The sequence below is a fragment of the Notolabrus celidotus genome, chromosome 23 (assembly GCF_009762535.1).
Source record: "Notolabrus celidotus isolate fNotCel1 chromosome 23, fNotCel1.pri, whole genome shotgun sequence".
In the NCBI taxonomy this organism is placed as follows: Eukaryota; Metazoa; Chordata; class Actinopteri; order Labriformes; family Labridae; genus Notolabrus; species Notolabrus celidotus.
The window spans coordinates 3822927-3849244 of record NC_048294.1 but is presented as its reverse complement, the minus strand read 5'-3'; the positions used below and the strand labels follow the sequence as shown (position 1 = coordinate 3849244).

The 26318-nt window shown below is 41.4% G+C and overlaps 1 protein-coding gene across 2 annotated transcripts in view; it reads left to right on the top strand.

The window, feature by feature from the left end:
• Nucleotides 1-26318, top strand: part of arhgap36 (Rho GTPase activating protein 36) — an 85184-nt gene that overhangs the window by 34255 nt on the left and 24611 nt on the right. For both annotated transcript variants that reach the window (XM_034676493.1, XM_034676494.1), the window contains exons 2-3: nucleotides 12949-13105; nucleotides 25561-25629. In XM_034676493.1, the coding sequence (XP_034532384.1) occupies nucleotides 12949-13105; nucleotides 25561-25629 (226 nt within the window). The remainder of the gene's footprint in view (nucleotides 1-12948; nucleotides 13106-25560; nucleotides 25630-26318) is intronic.

Here is a 26318-nt window from a genome sequence, read left to right as displayed (position 1 = left end):
GCTAAAAGATGTCAGCATTACCAATATGGCGACAGTCTATGGTCATCCCATCGTCAAACAGTGACGTACTGTCGCCTTCCTTGCGTCAGGAAGTCCTGTGTGATCCTAAAAGCTCCCTGAATGTGTTGTTGTGTACATTTGTGTCACCAGGCCGCTTTACTCAGCTCCAACACAACAGATCTGCTGTGTTGACGTAAAGGAGTTTCTGTGCCTGATCCTCCTCACTGCCAAGGGGCCTATTAGAGCCTCCTGTCTGTTTACGTACGTACTTCTTTGTACGTGTGTATGTGCGTCGGTGTGTGTGTGTGTGTGTGTGTGTGTGTGAGTACTTTTGCTTACTAATGCACTGCAGGCTCTTGTGTGATGTGTTTATGAGAGCATCATAATGAGAGCTGCTGCTGCTGCTGTTCCTTCCTGATTAATTTGATGTAAACACATCGTGGAGCAGAATAATGTGAAGATAATGTTCCTTCATTAGAGAGGATGGTGGAGTCACAGCAGGAATACAGCCCACTGTTTATGTGTCCCTGTGCTGAGGAGAAAAACACACAATCAATTATCTTTTTGATTGTTATGATGAGGAAAAAACATCAAATTTAGGTGACACAAGTGTGACACAAATTTGAGCCCTCAAACTCTTCCTTAGGGTCAGTTTCTTTTGTTGGACTCACATATGTGTTTTTAATTTGTGCATTTCTGACAAATTGCATAACACTCAATCTCCTTTGGGTGCGTGAAATAAAGCAAAAAAGCAGAATCAGGTCAGAGTTTGTGCTCCGGTGATTTATTTATACCCACATAAAGAGCGGGTGGAGAGAGCCGTATTGAATGTAGCTGATGAAGCAGCAGAGCCTTTAGGGCAGCATAAGGAGAGGGATTAAAGTGGGAGAACATACTGTACACTATATAATGAACAGGGAAACACAGAACGCAGGACACTGTTTGACTTCCTGCCAGGAAATTTAGAGAAGATGGCTTATCTGTGAGTTTCTGTGTCGCAGTTTGGAGAGCGGGGGGGACTGATATATGGAAAACTGTGTAATAAGTGTGGATATAGTGTTTCCATGTGTGTGGAATCACAGAGAAGGGCTTCTTTACTTTGTTTTAACTCAAAGAAATCACATACTGTTGTGTTGAAGCGCAAAGTCAAGTATTAAATTAATATTTAACTGCAATAATTAACATTTTTAAGGCCAAACTGAAGTGCTTTTGCTGTGTAAATAATTTGGTTGTGGCTGAAAAGTTTGATTCTACCTGATTTAAAAAATATATTATGCTAATGCTAATCCTTCTAGCTATCAGGGGCAAATTTGTATCAAAATTAAGACATTAATTTGAGCTTTTTGTTGTAATTTCGATGGGACAGCTTGAGAAAGGCAGATAATGTGGGGAGTAGAGAGTGGGAGATGACATGCACCATCCATTGGGAATCAATCCTTTACTAGTGCAACAAGATTGTGGTCTTCGTACATGAGGTGACCCAAATGTTGTATTCATCCAGGTATTTTTACCCCACTGATAAATCACAAAGCCCACAAGATAGTCCTGAGGCTCTGTTTTTGTGAGCTCCAGGTAGTGGATGGGCAGTGACAGCCAACATGAAACCCCCCTCTATCACTCACTTTAACTCTTCCTGTCCCATTTAAGTTGGGGGATTTAGTCCAAGCATCTCATTGACTGGGTTCTGTAGAGCTGTTGTGCCCTTTTATGCAGAAAGTAAGGACATAGAACTCCAAGTCTGAGTAACAAGTGTCGAAATTAAGCTTTGCTTTTAACTCACTGATGTTGCTGCCGTAGACGGCCTGCTGCTGTGGACATGCCAGACTCCATACTACTCTGTCTCATCACTTTTTAGCTCTCTCTCTCTGTCTTCATCTCCTCTTCTCTATACCTCTTTCCAACCCCAACTCGGCCTCAGCAGATGTCTGTCTAAAATGTTTCTAAAAGTAGTATGGGAGGTCGAGCCTTCAGCTATCAGGCCCCTCTCCTTTGGAATCATCTACCAGTCAGGGTCCGGGAGGCAGACACCCTCTCTACTTTTAAGAGTCGGCTTCAAACTTCCATTTTTGTTAAAGCTTATAGTTAGAGCTGGATCAGGCTTGGACCAGCTCTTAGTTATGCTGCTATAGGCTTAGACTGCCAAAGGAACTGACACACTGGGATCCTATCTCACTCCTCTCCCCACCCACTTCCTATCACTTACTTTAAGTCTCCTTGTCCCATTAAAGTTACTAACCATAGACCTTTCTGGAGTCCCTGAGCTCCCTTGTCTTGTAGGTTCTTCTGCCACAGAGGGCCTGCGACTGTGGACATGTCAGACTCCAGCTGCTACAACTACTACTATCTGTCTCACCACTATCATCTCTCTCTCTCTTCATCTCCCTCTATCCCTCTCTCCAACACGGCAAGAAGACTCTTTGGGCTCGGGCTCACCCCATTTAGACTGTACGCTCCACCTCCACCTGAATTTTCATGAGATAACACAGAGAGGAGCCTGTACCGAGGAGAAGGCAGAGTGAGGGTGAACACTCCATAAAAGGAAAAGCTAAATTAAAACTGTCCTCTTAATGAAAATGTAGAGTTATTATCTAAATGCCAGTGGCTACGGTTATAGCTTTCCAGTAACTCAAGGATTATAAACAAACCTCATCACTCCACCTGATGAACGAGCAATCTCATTTATCTCCGTCTCATTAACACCGATTTACCCCGAAAATAAGGGGCCGGATGAAAGGCTGAGGTTAATGATGAAAAGTGCAAAGAAATAATGAACAGGAGCACCCATGGGAGAGACGAGTGTGTGATTACGGCGGTGACATTCACGGCAGACTGCAGACTGAGGTAGAGAGAGATGAAGGGGGCTGAGAGGTTAAAAAAACAACGATGAAGTGAAGGATTTGGAAGGAGAAAAGAGAGCATCTGTCGGCCATCAGAGCATATTTATTTAACTTTGATTATGTAAGAGGCAAAAAAAACTTTATATAAACACACTTGTGTCCGTCTCACTGCACAAATACAGGCATTATTATCCTCCCAGCTCAAGATAAGGGTTCAGATGCACTTTAAATATACTTTTATGAAAAGCTGTTGAAAGAAGTGAGATAAAAAGGTAGGAATCTGAGTTTCTGCAGGTGAAACTTCTACAGTTTGGATTGTAACTTCCTCCTGGGTTAGGGTCTAGCATAGTTTTCAAATATTGCTTCATTGAAAGCATTAGCATGGTCCCACTAAGCCGAGGTAGAAGCGGTGATTCATGCTTTTATCCGTAACTCCCTTTTCACCTGCGCAAGCAAAAGCAGCAAAGCTTTTAAAGCGGTTCCTCTAAAAGCTCTCTGGGGACTTTTCACAGCTCCAAACTTCAGGACATTAAGTTATTTATACAGATCAGTCCCTCAGTTACGCATTTCACAATGATGATGGCAGATTTCCCACTTTAACTCTGCTGTAATTTTAGACACAATAGAGCTTTGATGTCAAACATTAGTAGACAAAAGCCGGCCTGTCACTTTGTGTGGCGGCCATTGTTTCAGAGGATAACATTGCAGGTTTCAAACAAAGGTCTAGAGCACATCTGTAGCATAGCGGCTAGTCTGAATTGTTCTCCTATCAGTCTATCTATTACTCTATATGAAAAAAAGGAAAAGAAAAAGGGGCTTGCAATTTTTGTTTTATTAGCCTAGCATCCCTACTCTGCTACATTTGCATTTAGATGCTGTAACAGCCACATTCAATGCCTATTTTCGAGACACTCATCCCTGACTTGAGCGGCTGTAGCTAGCTAGTTAGCTAATCAATCTATGATTTTGTTTTCCCTCTTGAGTTCAGTTCAGAACGTAACCTTCTGACTCAGTTGAAAATGGGAAAGCTGCAAAATGGTCTTACGTTTGATGGACACATAATGCTACCGCTAAGGCTAAGCTAGCAGATTTTTCTCTTTTTAAAGAGTTGGGTTAGCTGAGACAACCAAAGAGCTTAAAAGGGGAGTGTTCTGGGCTGTGTGGCTAACTTGACAAGATTCTTTGCCATACACATTTAGGCTGTTATAAGTTAAGCGTACGTCAAAATACCTGCACCAAATTGTATGCCCTTGAGATTTGAGACCTTTGCCAAGCTACTTTGCAAAGCACAAATGTCTGTCTAGTGCTAACACTGCATTGTTTGCCATTTGAAAGACATTTGGAAGCCTCTTGGAACTATATCATAGAACCAACAGAAAGTCTTCCATTTAAAATGTGTTATCAAAAATCAGGGTAACTTTTTAACGGTCACTTGCGATGCTCACAAGGTTACCTTAACCAAGTCAAATTCCTTCAGGGGTGTCCTTAAATGCAGGGTATGCTACCTTGCATAGCTTAGAGGTCCGTGTCAAACACAAGCAGCAACCTCCAGTCTTAAAATATGAAGCCCATGCGGAAGTGCTAAAAACTGCAGTTCACAGAGTTTCCACTAGAGGCTGGCTGCAGAAACACCGGAAACCACATATACTCCCATTCAAAGAGACGATCTTTACAGCAGAAATAAACATGTTTACAGCCTAGCAAAAAGGCTAAAGGCCTGCCTCTTTACCTCACACTAGCTTGGACAAACTTTGGTTGTCTTTAGCATTTCCAACATGGCACCCGTTGACGATCGGCTTCAAAAGATGGGTGACATCACGGATACTACGTCCATTATTTATGCTCAAACACTAACCATTGAAGAGCTCGGTTCGCCATGAAACACAAAGTTTCTATAGAGGGACTTCAAATATTCATATGGCCATGAAACTTGGTCAACATAAGCCCAGTGGGGAAAGCAAATGTTTGATGTGAGTCTTGTGAGTACGCATGGTGGGTCATGCTGCTTTCGGGAGTAACTCTGGGACAGTGCTGTAAATATGAGGCCCTTGGTAGTACCGCATTGTGTCACTTCAGGAATGTGTGTGGACACCATGTGGTTTGAATTGTGCTCCTTCCTTGCATTGACCACATCAACAATAGAACAGGAAAGTATAAAAAGAGAGAGCGACCTGTTCTTTGATTGTTGAATATTCTGTCTTTAGATCTTGAGCCATCTTGGAAAGACAGTCCCTCACTTCAGAGAGCCAAATGTCAAATTTCATAAATGTGAAAGATGTGGTCACAGTCGTGGTAGATAACTGAATAAATTACAGCATTTCACAGGTTAAATGAAGAAAACAAGGGAGCCAAACAAAAATGGAAGACCACATAATCCACAAGAGTTAAGCAAATCCTGCTCATAGGTTAAAATTGTATTCTATGACATATAAATACGCACACAGCTAAGAAGACAAACACAAGATAATGTATAGGTTTACTTTCTTTAAACAATCTGACCATGAGTCAAGACACTTATCCAAAATGTCAGCTCTAACCAAAAGCATTTAAAATAAAAAAAACAAAGTTCCCATAGTGTTGTTTTCCTCTGTTTTTCTCTGAGACAATGTATGTCACCCGTCTTGAGGTCTCACAAACCCTCTGTGGACGCCTCTCATCCACTCTAAACCCACACTCTGATCGTCTGGTTACGTTTAGCATTAAGGCCAAAGCAATTTTCTCCAATCACATTGGGCTCTGTGGGCTGAGGCCGGCTAGATTACAGACATGAGACGGTCACACACATGTGGAAGTAAACATATACACTCATATGGAGTGGGAGAAGCATACAGAGTCGGGCAGTTATTGTAAACTACCGTGAAAGGTTAGCATATTTGAGTCAGGATGCTTTAGAGACCGAGGTAAGGCTTCAGGCTGATTGCTAACAAAGGAGTGATTATAGAAATGCAGTTTCTTTGCTTAGATGACGTTCAGGAGAGACCATGCAACTTTTAGCTGAGTCTATTGTGGCTGTTTGCTAACACTTGAGACAGATATTTTCACAAAAGTGTCATTATTGAGCCTGTTAGTTAGCTTTTTAGCCATGCTTGGATTGGTGTGAAATTTGATACAGATATTCATGGTTCCCTGATGATAAATCCCTATGACTTTGGTCCTCCTCAGACTTTTCGTTTAGCGCCACCATGAGGTTGAAGTTGATCTTTTTTGGTGAAATATCTCAACGGCTATTCAACGGCTATTCAACGGCTATTCAACGGCTATTCAACGGCTATTCAACGGCTATTCAACGGCTATTCAACGGCTATTCAACGGCTATTCAACGGCTATTCAACGGCTATTCAACGGCTATTCAACGGCTATTCAACGGCTATTCAACGGCTAACAAAGAAACCTTTGACATCAGTCTGAGCTTTAATCAAGATGAACTGTAATCGTGTTTTCATTCTTTTTAAGTGTTTTATTTGTTTTATTATGATTCTTTTACTTTATTCTATTTTATTCTCTGACAGTGTTTTATGTTATGTGTGTTTTAACTTATTTTACCTCACTGTGCAGCACTTTGCTAAACTTAATTGGTTTTTTTTAAATGTGCTATATAAATAAAGTGGATTGGATTGGATGAAGGTGATCCATTTCCAATCAAGTCAGGTCCATCATCAGGTCAAAATCTTAATTTATCCTAAAACGTTTGGCCTAAGAGTACTCCCCACATTTCCTGTTTCTGATTAGCTGTTCTATCAAATAAAGGCACAAATGTCCAAAAATATATATAAATTAATAAACAAACAAACAAATAAATAAATAAATGTATGACCTATTGTCTCAGGAAAAAACAATATATAAAGACTGGCACATTCATTAGCTGTAGTTATATTTAGTGCTAATAAAAATAATAAAAATAGTTATAAACTTTATTTATATAGCACTTTTCTTAATAAAGTTACAAAGTGCTTTACAGCAAAAAATGCAGAAAATTGCAAAGCAAATAAAAACAGGACATCTTGGTACATCAAGCAGAGCTACATCCACAGATCTGAGAGGCCGCTCAGGCACATATGGGGTTAAAAGATCTCTTAAATAGTTTGGAGTCTGTCTATTTAAAATTTAAAAAGTAATCAATAAAATCTGCAAAAAGTGCAATACAATAATCTAAACGAGAAGCTGTTTTGACGCTAACAAATTAAGCTAGCAGGAGAAAACAGTAAACATTTTGTGCTGACCATTAGCTTGCTAGTATGAAATGTAAAGAAAATGTCACAGGCAGTTCTAGTGGAGGTAAGCAAGATCCCTCTGCTTTACGTTGTAAGGGTTTCAGTCCAACAACCGGCTCTTTATACATTATCCCTTACATGTTAGCCTGCTAACTTCAGACAGAAAAGCCTCACAGTGTAAGCACTAAGCTCTTTGTTGCCTTACAGAAAAAAAAAATAACCCTGTCTCTATGAGGCCCCTTGTTGTGTTTCAGATGTCTGTTAGTTATCAGAGGTTCCATCAAAGAGCGATATCCACTTTAAACATCCCATATGGTTGTATTTTAGTATTTTTTTCACAAGTTAACGAGAAAATCTGTGGAATTCTTCAACCTAATCTACAACCAGCAGGTGGTCAGATATTTGATAGTATAGAAAGGTGATATGTTGGATAAATTAGACTATGTTGAAGACAGAAGAAAAGACTTTGGAGTGAATGAGAATCTGAGTTATTCGCCTGCATTGTGCAAGTTCCTCAAACCGAATGCTCCTGGTTTCTCACTTGGTTTGTGGCGAAGCTTTCAACACAAACAAACACACACACTCTAAACACACAATTTTGTGTGATTGGTTGAAGTGTTGGTGAAACACAGACCCTCAGATCTTCTGTGTGTTTGTCTGGTTCTGGTTAACCCGTGACCACTGAATCCCTCCTTTGGCACTGCCAGAACTCCCTCACCCGTCACTCAGGTTCACACTTGCGGTTTTACTTCTCTTTCATCCTGTTTTTCATTAGTCAGTCTCTCTGTGAGCCTTATGTCAGCAGAGGTCTCAATAAGTGGTGGAGAACACTCACGTTATTGAATATTAAACTTAAGTTCAAGGATGTAGGGAGGATTAGGGAACTGTATTTAAAGTATTAAAAGCATCCCCTCTGACGGGTTTATCATTATGAAATCATGATTCATGAGAGACGTGAGATTATGAGTCATGCTTTTAATCATTTTGACGCATTTAGATGGACTGGAACTTACAGAAGCCCAGAGTGGACATCATAGACTGTATAATTAATGGATGTAGTCTCCTTGACGTCACCCATCTATTTCTGAAGCGTGGTTTTGAGGCCAATCGTCAGCGGGTGCCATATTGGAAATGCTGACCTCAACCTAACTTCTGTTGAGCTACTGGTGAGGTAAAGAGGCGGACTTTGAGCCTCCTCACTAACAGCTTCAGTGTTCCCGCCTGTCAATCAAGTCAGTTGTGCCCCTTGTCATGGAAAATTCTTAATCTTAATATCTACGAAACTGCCACGTTATGAAAAAATTCAACCCCCAAACAGTGTGTGCCGATAGAGAAATAAGCTACTCAAACTAAACTCATCTTTTGTACCAGGCTGTGAACATGTTCATTTCTGCTGTAAAGATTGGCTTCTTTGAATTGGTGTGTATGTGGTTTCCAGTACTTCCGGAGCCAGCCTCTAGTGGACACTCTAGGAACTGCAGTTTTTTTGTTTGTTTTTAAAGTTATATTTTGGGCCTTTTTGCCTTTATTCAGTCCCTCCAGGATTTCGCGGGATTTTTTTGTGATTGTTGCGTCCCAAAAGGCCTGAATTTGCGACAGCTTTTTGAAAAAATTGCGGTGAAAGTTGCAATTTTTTGTTTTTGCTTTTGTCCCCCAATAACATCTCAGGGGCAAGTAAATACGCTAAATTACAGTTGTTTTTAGAAAACATTCTTAATGTGGCCACTGACTGTATTTTGATTCTCTTGATTCGAAGAAAAATGCCATTAAAGGGCTGTGTTTCACATTTACGACGGTCCCTGAATGCACCTCGCAGCGACTGATGCACAGTCAGTTCACGCACTCTGAAATTAATCTGCATCTTTGATGACGAGGAGTTCACAAAACTTACTGAATGTGTCTGATGTATCACCAAACTGGATTAAATCAAGCTGTAGATGCAGAGCTTTTTACGGTAACCACGGCAACAACGTCAAACATCAAATAGAAAACAGACGTGCCCCGGTTGTGTCTTTGTCACTAACGCACACCGGGGGGTAAAAATCCTCAATGAAGATGAGACAGATGCATGGAGGTGAGGAGAGCTGGTTCATAAAGCACACCTGCTGCAGGTAGAGACCAAGCAAACACTGAGCCACTCAATCTATAAATAACAACGTTGTCATGGTCACTTGTCCTGCCTGCTGTCCCCTCTCTTCACCCGTTCTCTGTGCGTGTTTTGTTGTTGAAAAGTGCCGATCAAGTGAGGACTTATGTTTATGTTCCAAGGAAGTCAAATTGATGACAAAACCGATGACGTACAGGGGCTGAGATTGAGGTAATTGGTCAAATTTGCGGGAAAGTTGCGGTGATTGTATAAAATTGCAGGGCCGCGAAAAAATCGCGCTGATTGGTTGAATTTGCGTTGATAGTTGCGATCGCGAAATCGCAACTTCCTGGAGGGACTGTTTATTGATAAGACAGCTGAAGAGAGACAGGAAATACGGGGAGTAGAGAGTGGGGGAAGACATGCAGGAAATGGTCGACCGGCCGGGAATCGAACCGGCGACCCCTGCGACGAGGACTGTAGCCTCTATATGTGGGGTGTTAAGACAGCTAGGCCACCAGCGCCCCGGAACTGCAGTTTTTAACACTTCCTCATTGGCTTCACATTTTAAGACCAGAGGTTGCTGCTTGGTAATGTCGCGAACTTGTGAAACTATTGACGTCACATCCCTGTTCTCAAATGCCTGGTACGTTCCCTGTCAAATAGCAATGCATGAGTGTGAGGCCAATAGCGCCAATAGCTGACTACCGAGCCGTGTTTTGAGCTGTTTGCCGATGCTACACAGTTCATCAACCCTTAGTTAATCAGTTTTCAGACGTGCGTTCACCATTGTCTTCTTCTCTGTCCTCATTGCTCTCTTAAAGAACGCCTCTAATCGCCAAAACTGTTAACATATACCATCAGACTACAACTGTTTCTATCTCATAAAGACTGATGTATAGCTTACACTTCATATTCCTGTTGTCTTCATGACAGATGTTATTTTTGTACATTTTAAGAAGCTCAAATTCTTCTTGGTGGACATGCATCCATATGTTTCATTTTCTCTGTTTTGACGTGATAACCAGCTAATATCCAGTTGTTTTCTCTGGACTCATGTATCTTGTTACCCAGAGATGAAAAGGCTGACGTTCCCCTAATAACGAGTGCATTGACGTCAACATCAGATGATGCTAACTCGTATCCTATGTAGCAAAAGAAACAGATATAGGCCTAACTTCCCTCATTAATGTGGGCAATGGCAGTACGTCAAGTCCTGGTCTGGCCAATAACAGTGACCTGCCTATTATTTGTTCCCTAGATCCCCAGAAAATGATCACCATATCACAAGAAAACAAGCTCTGTTATGTCGAGATGATGAGATAATTTGTTCTAAGTGTTCGAATGAAGCCAGCAATGTCTTGTTTATCCTCCAAACATTGTAAGCTCAAGTCGATCCTCTCAAAGCATCCCTACCCATCAGATAAACGCGTCCACTTAAATGTTTATTACAAGAACTAAGTATTTATTGAGTTAAAGCTTCAAATCAAAACCATCGTTTCAGACCACAGGGGGAAAAAGTTTAACAACTTCCAGCCGTCCTCAGGGGAATAATTGAAAAGGTTGTGCTGCAGTAACAGAAGTTATGTTTTATTTATTTGTCAGCGTGTTGCGTAGCAGCAGTTCAGTCAGTGATGAATGGATTTCACAAGACCCCAGAGCCCTGCAGTAAACACTGGAGCATGAGAAACAGAGTGTGGTGGAAGAAGTATCTATAGAGCTTTTAGTGAAATAATAATAATAATAATAATAATAATAATAATAATAACACTGTGTCAGAATAAATCAGAACAGTTGTTGCAAGCGCACAGTTTTTAACTTTTTGTCAAATAATAAGTGAAGCTTCCTCTCACTAATTTTGTCTAATGTTTCTCTAGTTGTCCTTCATTCCTTTGTTGAATGATTCAAAGGTGTATATTAAAGCAGCAGCAGCAGGTAATATCTTGATGTTTATCTTCTACTTTGAGTCTAACTCAAAAAAATCCTGGATCCAAAAACTTGGCGCCCAAATGCACCGGATAAAATCATGAGGGGTTTTTTCTCAACTCCTGATGAACTCCTTCAGGGATAAATAAAAAAGAAGAAGCTGTTTTTAAAGGCTGAGAAGGATTTTAGTTCAGATTGAACTATTTAAGGCTGAAATCCAAAGAATAGAAGAAGCTACAGAAGGTCTGAGGGAAGTGGAGTGAAAAATAGAGTTATTCACAAGACGCTTTTCTGACACCCCCAAAAATGTGCAAGATCCCAAGTAACTTTTGTGGGGCCTTGGGAAACTTTTGCAAGATCCTGAGAAACTTGTAAAATTCTGGCAAATGTTTTCAGAGAATCCTGGACAACTTTCCCAAAATCTTGGGCAACTTTTGGGGGGTTCGAAGTAACTTTTGCAAGATCCCAGGAAACTTTTTTGAAATCCTGGCAAAATTTGGGGTTGGGGTCCTGGGGAACTTTTGCAAGATCCCAAGAAACTTTCAAAACCCCAGCACACTCATGCAGGATCTCAGGAAACTTTTCAAGATCCTAGGAAACTTTTGCAAGATCCCAATCCTGGAAAACCTTTTGGGGGATCCTTGCCAACGTTTGTGAAATCCAGGAGATTGGAGATTCGAAGTAACTTTTGCAAGATCTCAGAAAACTTTTAAAGATCCCGAGAAAGTTTTTTGAAATAATGGAAAATTTCGGGGGGGATCCTGGGGAACTTTTGCAAAATGTTAGGACATTTTTGCAAGATCCAAAGAAACGTTTTCAAAACCCCAGCACACTTTCACAGGATCCCAGTAAACATTTCATGGTCTTGAGTGACTTCTCAAGGTCCAAGGAAAATTTTATTTGAAATCCCGGTAAAAATTTTGGGGGATCCTTGCCAACATTTGTGAAATCCAGAGAACCTTTTTGGAGATTTGAAGTAACTTTTGCAAGATCCTGAGAAACTTGTAAAATCCTGGCAAATGTTTTCAAGCGATCCTGGGCAACTTTGGGGGGATTCGAAGTAACTTTTGCAAGATCCCAGGAAACCTTTTTGAAAGCCTAGCAAAACTTTTTTTTTGGGGGGGGGGGGGGGGGTTCTGGGGGGGGGGGGGGGGGGGGGGCTGGGGAACTTTTGCAAGATCCCAAACCTGAAAAAACCTTTTGGGGGACCCTTTGTGAACGTTTGTGAAATCCAGGGAACCTTTTTGGAGATTCAAAGTAACTTTTGCAAGATTTCGGAAAGGTTTTGCAAGATCCTAGAAAACTTCTCAAGATCCCGAGAAAGTTTTTTGAAATCATGGAAAATTTGGGGGGGATCCTGGCGAACTTTTGCAAAATGTTAGGACATTTTTGCAAGATCCAAAGAAACGTTTTCAAAACCCCAGCAAACTTTTCATGGTCTTGAGTAACTTTGTAAGATCCAAAGATACTTTATTTGGAATCCTGAAATTTTTTTTGGGGGGGATCCTTGCCAACGTTTGTGAAATACAGGGAACCTTTTTGGAGATTCGAAGTAACTTTTGCAAGATCCTGGAAAGGTTTTGCAAGATCCAGAGAATTTTTCACAATATTTGAGGGAACTTTTCCAAGATCCTGAGAAACTTTGGCGAGATATTGAAGATGTGGAAAAGCCGAATCTGCTGACACATATTTCCAACTTCACCAAAGTCTTCAGCTGTTCATGTTCCTTGGTGCTTCTTGGTACTTCTGCTAAACCTTGCAAAAATGTATTGGGATTAAACTAAATGTTTCCCTCCTTGTCCCTTCAGGGTCTGCAAAGAAAGATCTCCCAAATAAACAGCTGGTTTAGTGAAGGTCTTGACATAACTGTTGTTTCTTCTCTTCACAGGGGGACCACACGTGGGCGACCATGTTGGGTCAGAGTGTGCGATTGCAGCCGGTGCCCATCCAGAGCCTGTCTGAGCTGGAGCGAGCTCGATTACAGGATGTTGCCTTGTATCACCTGGAGGAGAGAGACCTGGACTTCAAGATCAGCATCCCCAAAGGTAAGGAGATGAGTACAGGAGGCTGCTGATATTTGAGCTCTTGGTGCATCATTTTTTTAAGCTTTATCATAAACCTCAAACTTATGTCAAGTCAATGAAATCAGATTCAGACTACTGTTTTTATCTGGACAATCCTTGACGTCAGTACATCCAGGCGTGATCACAGAGTGTCGAAATGCATTCCCTCTGGTCTCTGAAACGGCTCAGTTAAGGGCATTGAGTTTAACATGAAAAGAATTCTTTAAGTCGAGGTCAATACGCAAACATGTTTTCCTCTCAGGCTGTAAAGAAGTGATGGATTATGACCGAGAGGGCTTAGAGAGCTCATGTTTCCAGTTGGAAGCACCCACGTTCAAGGTTTTTGTAGTTGTAGAGACGATTCAAGGTCTACATTCTACAGAAGCAAGCTCATGTTGACGTGTTAAACATGGTGCCAATCTAGGCCACGTTACTTGAGGGACTTTCTTTTCTCTCTCCTTTAAAAACGTTGGTTAAACTGTCCTTCAGCTCACAGCGGAGGGAGCCACAACACTCTGTGAGTGAATGTGAAGAATGAGCTTGGAGCAGGAAGACGCTGAGGTTAAGTCTGTGTGCTCTGGACACATGTGTAAGCAATCCAAGCTGTCAGATGTGATAAGAGAGGGCAAAGGACTCATATCTCTTATACCGTTGATGGTGTTTCAGAGCAGAGCAGTTACACGAGGGTGATTGGGGTTTCTTTTTAGAGAAATCTGAAGCAAGCATGGTGCAGAATCAAACTAAATATGGTGCTAAAAATGGTGTCCAAACTTCTAACACATCAGCAAGGATACTTCTTCAGATGTTTGAAAGTTGTTCTTGTTTTTCTGATGAAGAGATGCGGCTCTTCTTACAGCCAGGACGGATGATTTTGGCTTTCACTGCTTGGAAAGGACTCAAAAACAATCTCATGGGAAACAAGAGATGAAAACTTTACTTTACTTCCCCGCTCTGGAATCTATCTTTGGAACAATCTTGACTTCACATTTAATTTCACTTCCTTTTTTAGCCAAATTCAGGTTACGGTTAAAGAAAAAGTTTATATTTCATCTGCAGTCACTGACAGGAGTTGTTAAGTTTGATATATTTGTGTGTCAAGTAAATCTTGAGATTTAAAACGGTGTAATAACTCTCAGTGGACACCAAACAGCTTCTACAGCTGTGTCAACTTTGTGTTCACCATTTTCACCATTTCTTAGGAATTGGTTGTTGGCATGAGCTGTGACCAAAAGAATAAGATCTCAGATACAAGTGGCTGAAGTTAGTTTCCTCCGAAGGGTGTCTGGGCTCAGCCTTTAGAGATAGAGTCAGGAGCTCTGACATCTGGAGGGAGCTTGGAGTAGAGCCGGTGCTCCTTTGCGTCGAAAAGAGTCAGCTGAGGTGGTTCAGGCATTTGATGAGGATGTGTCCCGGACGCCTCCCTTTAGAGGTGTTCCGGGCAAGTCCAACTGGGAGACAGTGGCGGTTCTAGACCAATTTTACTGGGGGGGCCAGGCTGGGGCCAAGGGTGTTGTCAGAGGGACACATTCAACCCTGTCAAAAGAGACTGATAAAGGCGAGGACCAGCTTAGAACAAACTAGCAAAACATCAGTGCATCCCTGTACTAGACATATATACTACTGTGTACTAGATCAGAATGCAGACTGACAGCAGCTGTTTGGCTGTTTACACTCAACATGTGTCCATTAGCGCTCTAAGGGACTGGAACCAAGTGCCACATGCATGTGTTCCGCCTGTAACATCGGCGCGATACCGAAGCTTTTTTTATTGGATAATATTTGTTTGGTGTGGAGGGGGGGCCACAAGGGGGTCTAGGTTCAGTTTTACAGGGGCCCTGACCCCTGTTGGCCCCTCCCCAGAACCGCCACTGCTGGGAGAAGGCCCCAGAACTTGTTGGAGGGATAATGTATATCCCACCTAGTCTGGGATCGCCTCAGGATTCCCCAGGAGGAGCTGGAAAGTGTTGCTGGGGAGAGGGATTTCTGGGTCGATCTACTTGGGCTGTTGCCTCCGCGACCCGACCCCAGATCAGCGGAAGGAAATGGATGGATGGATGGATTTTCTTTCTTTCCTTATTTTTCTCATTGCTGGTACAGGTTTTGCCAAACAAGGCCCTGTTTCTTATCCTTTCAAAGTCATGATTGATCAGATAGTGGGGAAGGGGAATTAGATAAAGGCAAAACGCTATCAAGGAACCTCGACTAAGACCAACTATTTCACTCGTATACTCCCTTTGCCGAATAAGGATTCGCCTGGTAGGACAAATTTGGTACCTAAGAAGGCAACGAAAAGAGTCAGCATTGCAAACAGAACAGCATACTTTTAGATTTCATAACTTTCAGTCTGTCCAAATTTCCGTCTGATGAAGAAAACAAGCTTGCACAATTGCTCAGCTGGCGTCATCATTTGACAGGCTCTCCTTGGCATTTACAGCCAGCCTCAAGTGGACACTGACAGAACTGCAGTTTTTTGCACTCCCACATTGGCTTCATTTTTAACACTGCTACAGAAAATCCTCCACATCAAGCCTCCATTCAGTCCCTGAACTGTGTGTTTGATTCATTTTCAACACCAGCAAGAGATTCCTCCACACTCTTCTTCTGCTGATGTTTACTTGCGCATGCATTCCTCTTCTTGCTGCTGGATTACTCCCCGCTCTGAAATATTGTTCATGTGCAGCCGTTTTATCCGGCCGACCTCTGAAGCTCTAAATCCAGCCCATAAACTGTAAATCTTTCAAACACCTCGTAGACTGCAGACTGGGAGGGTTGCTCTCAGTTTACAGGGGCTGGGGGGGAATCTCTGGGGTCAGAGGTCACTGCTAAGAAACAAACACAGCTGATTGTAGAAGTGCTGTGTGTGTTTGTAGGATCATGTATGTGTGTTAATGTGTCAGTAGCAGTTCTCCAGTGAGACCGGTCAGTGTGTAAGCTGCTTTTCTCAGCCTGTACTGTTGTCCTTTCTCCGGGCTGTTAGCCTCTGACCTGCTCAGCTCAGACCAGACTGCTGATTCAATCAGACCCAGTTTAAACAAAAGCTTCACTCAACAATGAGATGCAATTAAATGGTTGTCCCTCTGATCATTGTCACCTTTAATCTCAAGCTGGTAGTGTTGAGTTGACTCGCAAACAAACCTTCTGATGGATCCATTATGTTCACAAAAACGCCCCTTTCTTCCCTCTCTTCTGCTCACCTGTTCTTTCTTTTCTTTGCACATTAAAACAACTTCAATCAGCGAAAAAATGCCCGTAATCAAAAGATGAACAGGGTCCCTCTAAACCTGCAATACCTGTTTTTTGGGGGGTCTCTTAGGAAAGGTATAACAAGGTGTTTAAACAATAACATATTGCCAACTTATGAACGGATATCATGGACTGTATAGACAGCTGGATGACATCATGACTCCCAGAAAGTGAAGCCACAACACTAAGCGCTCCCCTTCTGGCTAGCTGCAGTATAGGTCATAAATAAATACTCATCCATAATTCACTCGCTTTTAGCTCTGTTTTTGGTCTCAACCACCTACTGAAGGTAATATCTCCTTTTTAAACTGCTAGATGCTACACTTTGTAATCATAAACGTTATCTGCTGTTTAGTATTAAGAAAGGGATAGTCAAAAGTTCTGTTCTTTGGTCATTTGGCAAATTCAGGTCCATAATTAAATTCGCTTTTAGCTCTGTTTTTGGCCTCCACCACATTTTAAAGGCAATATCTCCGTTTTTTAAACTTCTAATTTTTACACTGTGTTATCACAAACCTTTTTCTGCTGTTTAGCATTAAACAAGGGCTAGTCAAAGTTCTGTTTTTGGTTATTAGGCAAATGTAGGTCCATAATTCACTCTCTTTGGGCTCTGTTTTTGGTCTCCACCATCTACTAAAGGTAATATCTCATTTTTTAAACAGCTAAATGCTACACTATGTTATAACAAACGTCCTCTACTGTTTAGTGTTAAATAAGAGCAAGTCATAGGTTCTACTACTGGTCATTTGAGAAATTTAGGTCCATAATTAACGCGCTTTTAGCTCTGTTTTTGGTCTCCACCACCTTTTAAAGGCAATATCTCGTTTTTTTAAACTTCTAATTTCTAACCTGTGTTATCACAATTTTTTTCTGCTGATTAGTATTAAACGAGAGCTTGTCAACGTTCTGTTTTTGGTCATTTGGCAAATTTAGGTCCATAATTCACTCGCTTTTAGCTCTGTTTTTGGTCTCCACCACCTACTGAAGGAAATATCTCCTTTTTTAAACTTCTAATTTCTACACTGTGTTATCACAAACTTTATGTGCTGTCTTTTCCTTATTTGGCTTTTTTGAGCTTACAGTCTTCAATTATTCTTCTGCTCCTTTTTTCGAGGGAGTGTTCTCATTTTCTTGAATTGCCTCTTTTTAGTCTATCCTTACAGAATATGATACTTTGCTGTATTTCAAACAACCCTTAAATACTCTGTAAATAATACTGTCTTCTTGATATTCCTCAAAGTGGAGTCGAGGAAGTTAACTCTGTGTGAACAAGTATGACCCTTGTTGACCCTCTAAATGTGAAATGTTAAATTCGGGGTGAAGATAAGGATCTTTCGGGATTATCAATCATTTCCCGATTTCATGGAAAGCTGACATTTTGTTTGTTTTTCTTATTTCACTCAGAGCAGCATACATCCTGTGAGACTCCACCGTCCCTGTTCCCCTTCATTTTTGGGAAGTCATCCCATTTTGCCCTTTGCTTGTGACAAATACCAGTTAATTTCTAATCTATGGGGATTAATATATATTCCTTTTCCCATCAGGTCAGAGTTCAGATGTCATTCACAGAGAAATGAGCAGGAATCAGAATCTGTTGACCGCTTTGTTGCTCCATCTATCGGATGTTTTCAAAAGTTTGGCCTTCTGTGGATTTCCACTCTCTTTCACAAACTTTATAAGATACTAAAACTCAAGTGAAAAAGTTGAAGTCTGATGAAAAGACTTCAAAAATATCCCACATGTTCTTCATAGGACAGTCTGGACAGAGAACCATGTGTTCCCTATTTGAATAAAGCCCGGAGCTTGAATTAGTTTTTTTGTAAACACCAGTTTTACTAAACAAAACAGTTCCTTTAACCCACTTAAACCCTCCTAACGAGGGAGGATGTGGTTTTAAAACACAACAAGACCCCAATTGTGCCAACGCTGTTTCCTTTGGGAAGCTTTTCTGGGGACGAGGCTGAACTTACTGACTTTAAGAAATCATCAGAAATGCTTCTGAAAATGTATAAAAATAACATCTGTGGTGAAGACATGAAGTGTTAGGTATACACCAGTCTATGTAAGATAGACACAGCTGTACTCTGATGGTTTAAATTAACAGCTTTGGAAATTCAAGGCGTTCTTTAAGAGAGCGGTGAGGACAAACAAACAAGAAGATGATGGTGATCACCGGAAATCCGATAACTAAGACGAACAGCGTCGGCAACACAAAACACAACTCTAGTCTGTTGTTGTTGTTATTGTCCTCAAACTCATGCATGGCTTCTTGGCTGGGAACGTACTAGACATATTAGAACAGGGCTGTGACGTCACTAACTTCACAAGTTTGCAAGATTACCAAGCGGCAACCTCCAGTCTTAAAATATGAAGCCCAAGCGGAAGTGCTAAAAACTGCAATTCAGTGAGCGTCCACTTGAGGCTTGCTGCAGAGACACCGGAAACCACATACACACCCATTCAAAGAAGACGATCTTTACAGCAGAAATAAACATGTTTACGCCTGGTTCAAAAAACAGTTTAGGTGTGAGTAGCTCATTTCTCTTTCGGCACACACTGTACGGGGGGGTGACATTTTTTTATAACTCTGTATTTTTGAAGATATTAAACTTACGAGTTTTGCCCAAATAAGGGCATGGCTGACTTGATTGAGAGGCGGAATCACTGTGTGAAAAGGATAAGGCCCGCCTCTTTACCTCACACTAGCTCGGACGAAGTTAGGTTGTGTTTGGCATTTCCAATATGGCACCCACCTACCATCGGCTTCAAAACAGCACTTCAGGAACAGATGGGTGACGTCACGGATACTACATCAATTTTTTATAGTCTATGGTTATAACACAATAAAAAAAAGTAGACAATCAGCTTATCAAATCCACTTGATGACGTCAAATGTTCCAATATTTTACCAAGAATTTCTTGGTTTTTTTTCAACCTGTCAAAAAAAACCAGTATTTTTTTTAATAACTGTAATCAATCAGACTTTATGTATAAAGCGCTTTTCATACAATAACATTGTAACACAAAGTGCTTTACATAAAAACAACTTCAAATAGAATAAATTAAGAAAAAGATCCCACCCCCGACCCCAAACCCACCCCATAATCCTAAGGTTAAGAACACAATATATGCAACAATAGTAATAATAACAATAAAAATTAAATAAATAAATGCATAAGTAAAAATAAAAAAGAAGTTGCTGAACGAACTGAGGAAACGCTCTCATGATGATATGTCAATGAGGAAACACTGGAGGTAAAATAAGATGTTAAAACTCAACACAGGAAATTAAAATCACCAAAGTAAAATACATTTCTAAGATAATAAAACACTAAAATATTAAATCATTAAAAGAACATAAGATGCAAGACTTAAAATAAATAAATAAATAAATAAAAAGATAGATAAAACTATTTAGAATAAAAATTAAAAGTTAGTTAAAAGCAAGAGTAATAAGTTAGGTCTTGATTTTGCCTTTGAAAATAAAAATATATAAGACCAGAAAGATTTTTTTATGACCCTTTTGAGGGCCCTGACCCATAGGTTGGATAACAACTGTTCAGCATTTCCAATATGGCACCCACCGATGATTTACTTCAAAACAGCGCTCAGGAACAGAATGGTGATGTCACGGATACTTCATCCATTTATTACACAGTCTATGGAGATTACTCGCCGACAAAGGGACGCCGTTTTCAAAAGATTCCACTCTGAAACAAGGTTTTAAAAGTTTGTGGTTTCAGCTCCCCAAAGCCTTGTTTCTGTGAATAAGATCTTGTTGTAAACACCGTGGTGATGGTTTGAAAATATTGCTGCATCAAGAGGTGGACTTGAAAGTACAAACTCTGCATTGCAAAAGTTCTCAGGCATTGTTTCCTGTCTTATTCATCTCTGTCCTGTTATCATATTTTTTCAATCATACTTGTTTACCTCTGCTAACCACACCACAACCCCGTGATCAAAGATGAACTATGAGTGAAGTATAATATCACTCACAAGTAGTGTTTGTGTACTTGTCTTGTAACCCTGGCTTTGATTACTCTTTTTTATTTTAATAACGTACAAGTCTTTCCCTCAAGTCATATTTGATTTGTTGTTGCACCACAGAGTTCACAGGCTTTAGTGATAGAACACAGGCACTGATGTTAAAATAAAGGCATCTGTTGTAGCACTAAGAGTTATTAAATGAACGCTGGACTACTCTGAATCCTGAATTGGGCTCTCTGATAAAGCCCGCTGTATGAAAGTGTGGGAACTTTCATCCTCTCTTTCTCCCCTGGGGTGAAATCTCTCCGTTTTACTGAGTCAGTCATGGTCTTGGCATCACCTCCTGCGGTGCTTCCTCTCTTTTTGTTATTCCTTCCCCTCGCTTTCTTTTTCTGCACTTGTTGTTCTTTCCATGCCTCTATCTTTCTCCGAACGGCTCCTGTTCCATCACACTTCTTCACCGTCGTCTCTCTTCTTCATCTCCTACTTTCTCTTCTAAACAGTTCTCTCTGTTTGGCTCTGGATGCTCTGATGGACTGCCATAATGTGTGTGCACCTGTGTGTGTTTGGGATGAGTGTGTGTTAGTATTATTGGCGAGGTCAGGAGAATCCTTTGTGAAATGTTTTAGAAGTTGGGAGACAGATTTGCTCTTATTTGGTGTTCGAGGTTCGGTCTCATGCCCCCGCTCTCTGAATCCTTCCTCTGCAGGGACGCAGGACTAACACTCTCACTTCTTCCTCTGATCTTCTTTCCAATCTGTCATTTTCCTTTCATTCACCCTGTGGAATTTTCCAGGAGTGTTAGCTTAAACATGTTGTTGATCAGTCAGCTTTGTAAGGTATAAAGGAGAGAGCCTCAGCTTCAACAGAGCAGACATTTTCTTCCATGTCCCTGTTCAGGAGTCCCAAAGAATAAATCCCTGAAAGCTGCTGTGACACCTCACTTGGACCACTATTTCAAATCCAGTTGAGATCCAGCATACATCATCTTTTTACCCTTCAGAGGGAAACTCAGCCAAATTCCACCAGATCCATGTCCGGTCCTTCTCCAAACATCACGGCTCTAGATCTGATTCTATTCTAGTCAATGTGTTAACTTCCACTGGATCCACTCTGTTGGGTTCCAGCTCCGTCTCTGATCCGGCAGGTCGGAGCCCTCCAGATCAGATACCCAAGACTTCTATTTTTTCCTGGATGCCGGAGCACGACGCATCAATCTCAACAGAGCAGTTGGAGCGGGACAGGAAGTCAGTAACATCCGGTTAATTTTCAGAATAAAACACTCTGTGTTATCACCAGATCGCATTTCACTTAACTACAACAACAAACCGTCATGATGAGTGGAGCCAGGCCTGGAGTCAACAGGTCAGAGGTTTTCAGAGGACCAGAAAGACAACATGGATGAGGAGAGGAGGAGGAGGAGAATCCTTGATTCAGTGATTACCGCGGGAAAACCTCGGTCACATGACTCCAGCTGTCCGGCGGTCCTGCTATGGGCAGCGTTCTGAAAACACAACTAGTGGGTGTTGACAGACGAGAGAGCATGGAGCTTCATGGATGTCCCGGGTTAGAGTCAGTCAGGGTGTAGCCTCGTGTAACTTACTGTCTACTGTTAAACTGCATTCCCCACTAGGGGGATGTAAAGAACCAAGAAATGACGGGTGGCGTTAAAGTTGCAGGCGTAAACACAACACGAGAAAGGAAGTCTTGACTGGAAGTTGGTATCCTTCCCCAGAGGGATCTATCTCATAGAGGGGGCTAATGCTGTTGCCTCACTGCAAGCAGGTTCCTGGTTTGAATCCTTGTTGGGTAGGTGCCTTTCTGCGTGGAGTTTGGGTTTCCTCCCACAGTCCCAAAACTTACTCACCAGGTTAATTGGTTTCTCTAAATTGCCAATAATGACTCCAGCTGTCTGGAGGTCCTGCTCCTGGATTCTGAAAACGCAACCAGTGGGTGTTGATGGACGGACCAGACACAGATCTAGTGGAAGTCTGATGTCATGCTTTCTCTTTTCACTAAACCTGAATGCTCCATCAGTGCTGTTACCACCTATCCAACTTCTAGTCTCCGTGACCGACAGACGTTTTGGAAACTCAGTGATGCATCAATTAGAAGTATCTCAGAGGAATATTAGGGCCAGGGACGGAAAAAGCAAAAATCCATGCTCCAGACAATTTCTTGGACTCAGACACTACATCTCTGTTGACAATTCTTTTGTTTCTGGCTAAAAAATGTTTGACATGTGGATATCACAGATCTCTGCTCTTATTCCTCTGGAGAAGTTGACTCATGACCTTAATCAGAAACCAGACAGGTTCTGGAGGATCTGGGAACCACTGCACTCCTTCTTGCTGAAGATATAACTTATCATCTGTGCCTGGAAGATCAGGACTGTTTGCCCTTTCATTGATTTCTTGTATGTGCTCTTTGTTTACCTGTCTCCTGTCGTCTTTTCATTTACTTATTTTTCTTGTGTGTATGTACGGCGCAGCGCTCTGTTAGTTTGGGGTGAGACTTTTTATGTTTTCTGTGTGTTTTTTTAAAATTTTGTTCTAATGTTTGTGTTTATAAAATTGAAAAATCTATTAAAAAAAGTGTTAAAAAAAAAAAGCAAAAATGTCAAAAATAAAGTTGAAAATTCAACTTCAGGAATAAAGTCGACAGTTGCTAAGTGGCAACGTCACTTTTTCACTTTGCAAGCATCTTAAATTGAAGAATTCAGGAGAATGATGCACAGTTTTATTACACTTTGACATCATCCTGCAATCTATTGCAATGATGCATTTAAACCAAGATTTTCTTCCACTAACACGTAAAGATTAAAACTGCAGAAATGCGTCTTTAGGCGTCTGTTATTCTTGGAAACTTGGGCTGCGTTAGCCTCCGTGTTAATCTTACTCTATCATCTCTGCTCTCTGTGAATGCCTCTTATGTAATCCTGCAGTGTGTGCGTATGCTTGCACAATTCACAGATGTCCAAGGAACACCAGCTTTAGAAACCTAAACAATAGCTGCTTCTTCGTAGACCCAGTCAGAGGGGAGGATGTTGAGCTTGTAAAACAGGAGGAACAAAAACAGGAACTGTCCATAAAAACAGACGCTCCGAGGGCTGCTGGTAAAGCCCTCTGATATGCACAGCGTTAGCAACAAGCACGCAACACAAATTTAAAGGTGGTTTTTCACATGTTCAGGATGTTACTGAACATCAAACTCCACTGTTGCTGCACTAAAGTTAGGATGGATGTGTTTTTCTTTCTATTTTGAGTTAGTAAGAAACAACCCAGAAAGATGCACAAAAAGACTGCTATTTCATGTTATGGGATACAGATCTTATTGTATAATTACACTAAAATATTGTTGACGTTTATGCAAATGCAAACTTCATTAGTTTTCTGCCATTTCAAGCATTAACCCTGTCATGTTTTCTTGAAATCAAGCTTTAAGCTACAGTTTTTCAGAGGCAGTGTTTAACACTGTAGAGAAAAAAATATTGATTGAAAATGAATATTCCTCTCCCTAAATACATTTACCTGGCTTTGTTGTCTTTGTCACATTGTTGTCTTGGCCCCCTGGCATACACCAATCAGTCTACCTCAGCAGGTCTTAGTCAGTCGATCGGCGCCACTCGGTCTACAAAACTTGGCCTTTGTCACTTGGTAACTGCCACTTGGTCTATGCCAATTGGTCTCTGTCACTTGGTCTCTGCCACTTGGTCTATGCCACTTAGTCTTATTTCTTGGTCTCTGTCACTTGGTCTATGCCAATTGGTCTTATCACTTGATCTACGCCACTTGGTCTATGCCACTTAGTCTTATTTCTTGGTCTCTGCCACTTGGTCTCTGCCACTTGGTCTATGCCACTTGGTCTTATTTCTTGGTCTTATCACTGGATCTACGCCACTTGGTCTATGCCACTTGGTCTATGCCACTTGGTCTATGCCACTTGGTCTATGCCACTTGGTCTTATTTCTTGGTCTATGCCACTTGATCTACGCCACTTGGTCTATGCCACTTGGTCTTATCACTTAGTCTCTGCCACGTAGTCCTTGCCAGTTGGTCTATGCCACTTGTTATTTGCCACTTGGTCTTCGCCACTTGGTCTATGCCACTTGGTCTACGCCACTTGGCCTATGCCACTTGGTCTACGCCACTTGGCCTATGCCACTTGGTCTACGCCACTTGGTCTACACCACTTGGTCTACGCCACTTGGTCTACGCCACTTGGCCTACGCCACTTGGTCTTTGCCACTCGGTCTATGCCATTCGGTATATGCAACTTGCAATTTAGACCGGTAGGTATTCTCCACTTGGTATTGGCCACTCGATCTACACCACTCTGTAATCGCCACTTGGTATTCTCTACTTGGTATTTTCCACTTGGTCCATGCCACTTGGTCCATACCACTCAGTCTATGCCATTCAGTATATGCCACTTGCAATTTAGACCTGTTGGTATTCTCCACTTGGTATTTGCCACTTGGTATTCGCCTCTCGGTCTTCACCACTCGGTATTTGCCACTTAGTATTTGCCACTTGGTATCTGCTACTTTGTAGTCCTCAATTTGTAGTCGCCACTTGGTAGTCACCACTCGGTCTACGCCACTCATTATTTGCCGCTCAGTATTTGATATGGTAGGGTACTTAAGCTATATCCTGCGCAACAACACAACCAATCTTCACTGTCCTCTGAAGAAAACCATGAGACACAAAAATCTGTCAAACGAAATACAAGCCAGCTCTGATATTAGTTTGATGTAAAGGATTAAAAGATATATTCCCTACAGTCAGACATCTTTAGTGCAGTTCACCACTATTCACAAGAAGGAGAAACCCTCACCCACACTCCATATTCTTTCATGTCAGGGGCAGTGTGCAGCCATTCATCAAAGGTCTATTCAAACAAACCACACAGTTCTCCTCCTGAAAGGGCCTTTGTGATTCTAAGAGCAGAGGAAGTGGTACGAGCGCTCAGGAGAGAAATAATAAACAGGAGAGAGGAAACAGTCCTAATGAAGGCTGCAGTGCTTTTGTGTTTAAGAGGAGGACGTGATAATTAGGTTCTTTAAGGGCTGATAGAAAACAAAAGAGACAAATGTGATGATCCTTCTGTCTGTTTTCATTGTGGCATCTTAACAATCTATAGAACTGGAGAATAAAACAGGATGTTAAGATAGATGTTAACGTGAATTCTCTCTCTTTTTTCCACAGAAACACGCAAGCGGAGGAAATCTCTCCGCAGGAAGTTCGACTCCTTTTCAAAAGAAAAGAAAGAGCGAGGTAAGTTCATCACACACACAGTCATGTGCGGTTGAACGTCAAACCATCTCTGGTCACGGTTCGTCTACTTTGGTTATCTGGGTTTCCGTGAAGTCCCGGTATTACCCGACAACCCTCAGGCTCTATGACAGTAAATATTACCATTCAACACAATGTCCTTCTGTCCTTTAAAGCATCGTCACCACAACTGACTCTCAGTGGCTTTTTACCACTAATGGTCTATCATACTTGGAATAGTGTGTTCATAAAGCACATGAGGGGGAAGCATGGCTGCACACTGACTCATAGAGCCCGTCAGTGAGTCAACCTTGTGTTTCATCAGCCTGCGTTGTTTTAATATAAACTTATAATGAATGACCACAAACGCCCTCGCTGTAGTCATGCTGTATCACTCGCTGAAGGCAAAACAAGTCCGTCAGAGGAGTGTGAACGAATACACTGATTACTGGAAGACACCAGCTCAGAGCAAGGTTAGTTTTAATAACATTTACACACAACAAGTGTTGCAGCTTCTGTGGTCACTCAATCTATCTTGACTCATCCTATCTTGACTCATCTTAAAGCAACAAACGGGGGTTTTCTTGAGATACTATTGCAAATAGTTGATTGATTGAACTTAAACAGTTGAGTTATTATCTGTGACTCATATTCCCAGAGCTGCTCAAGACAGTATGTGTAGATGAAAGTAA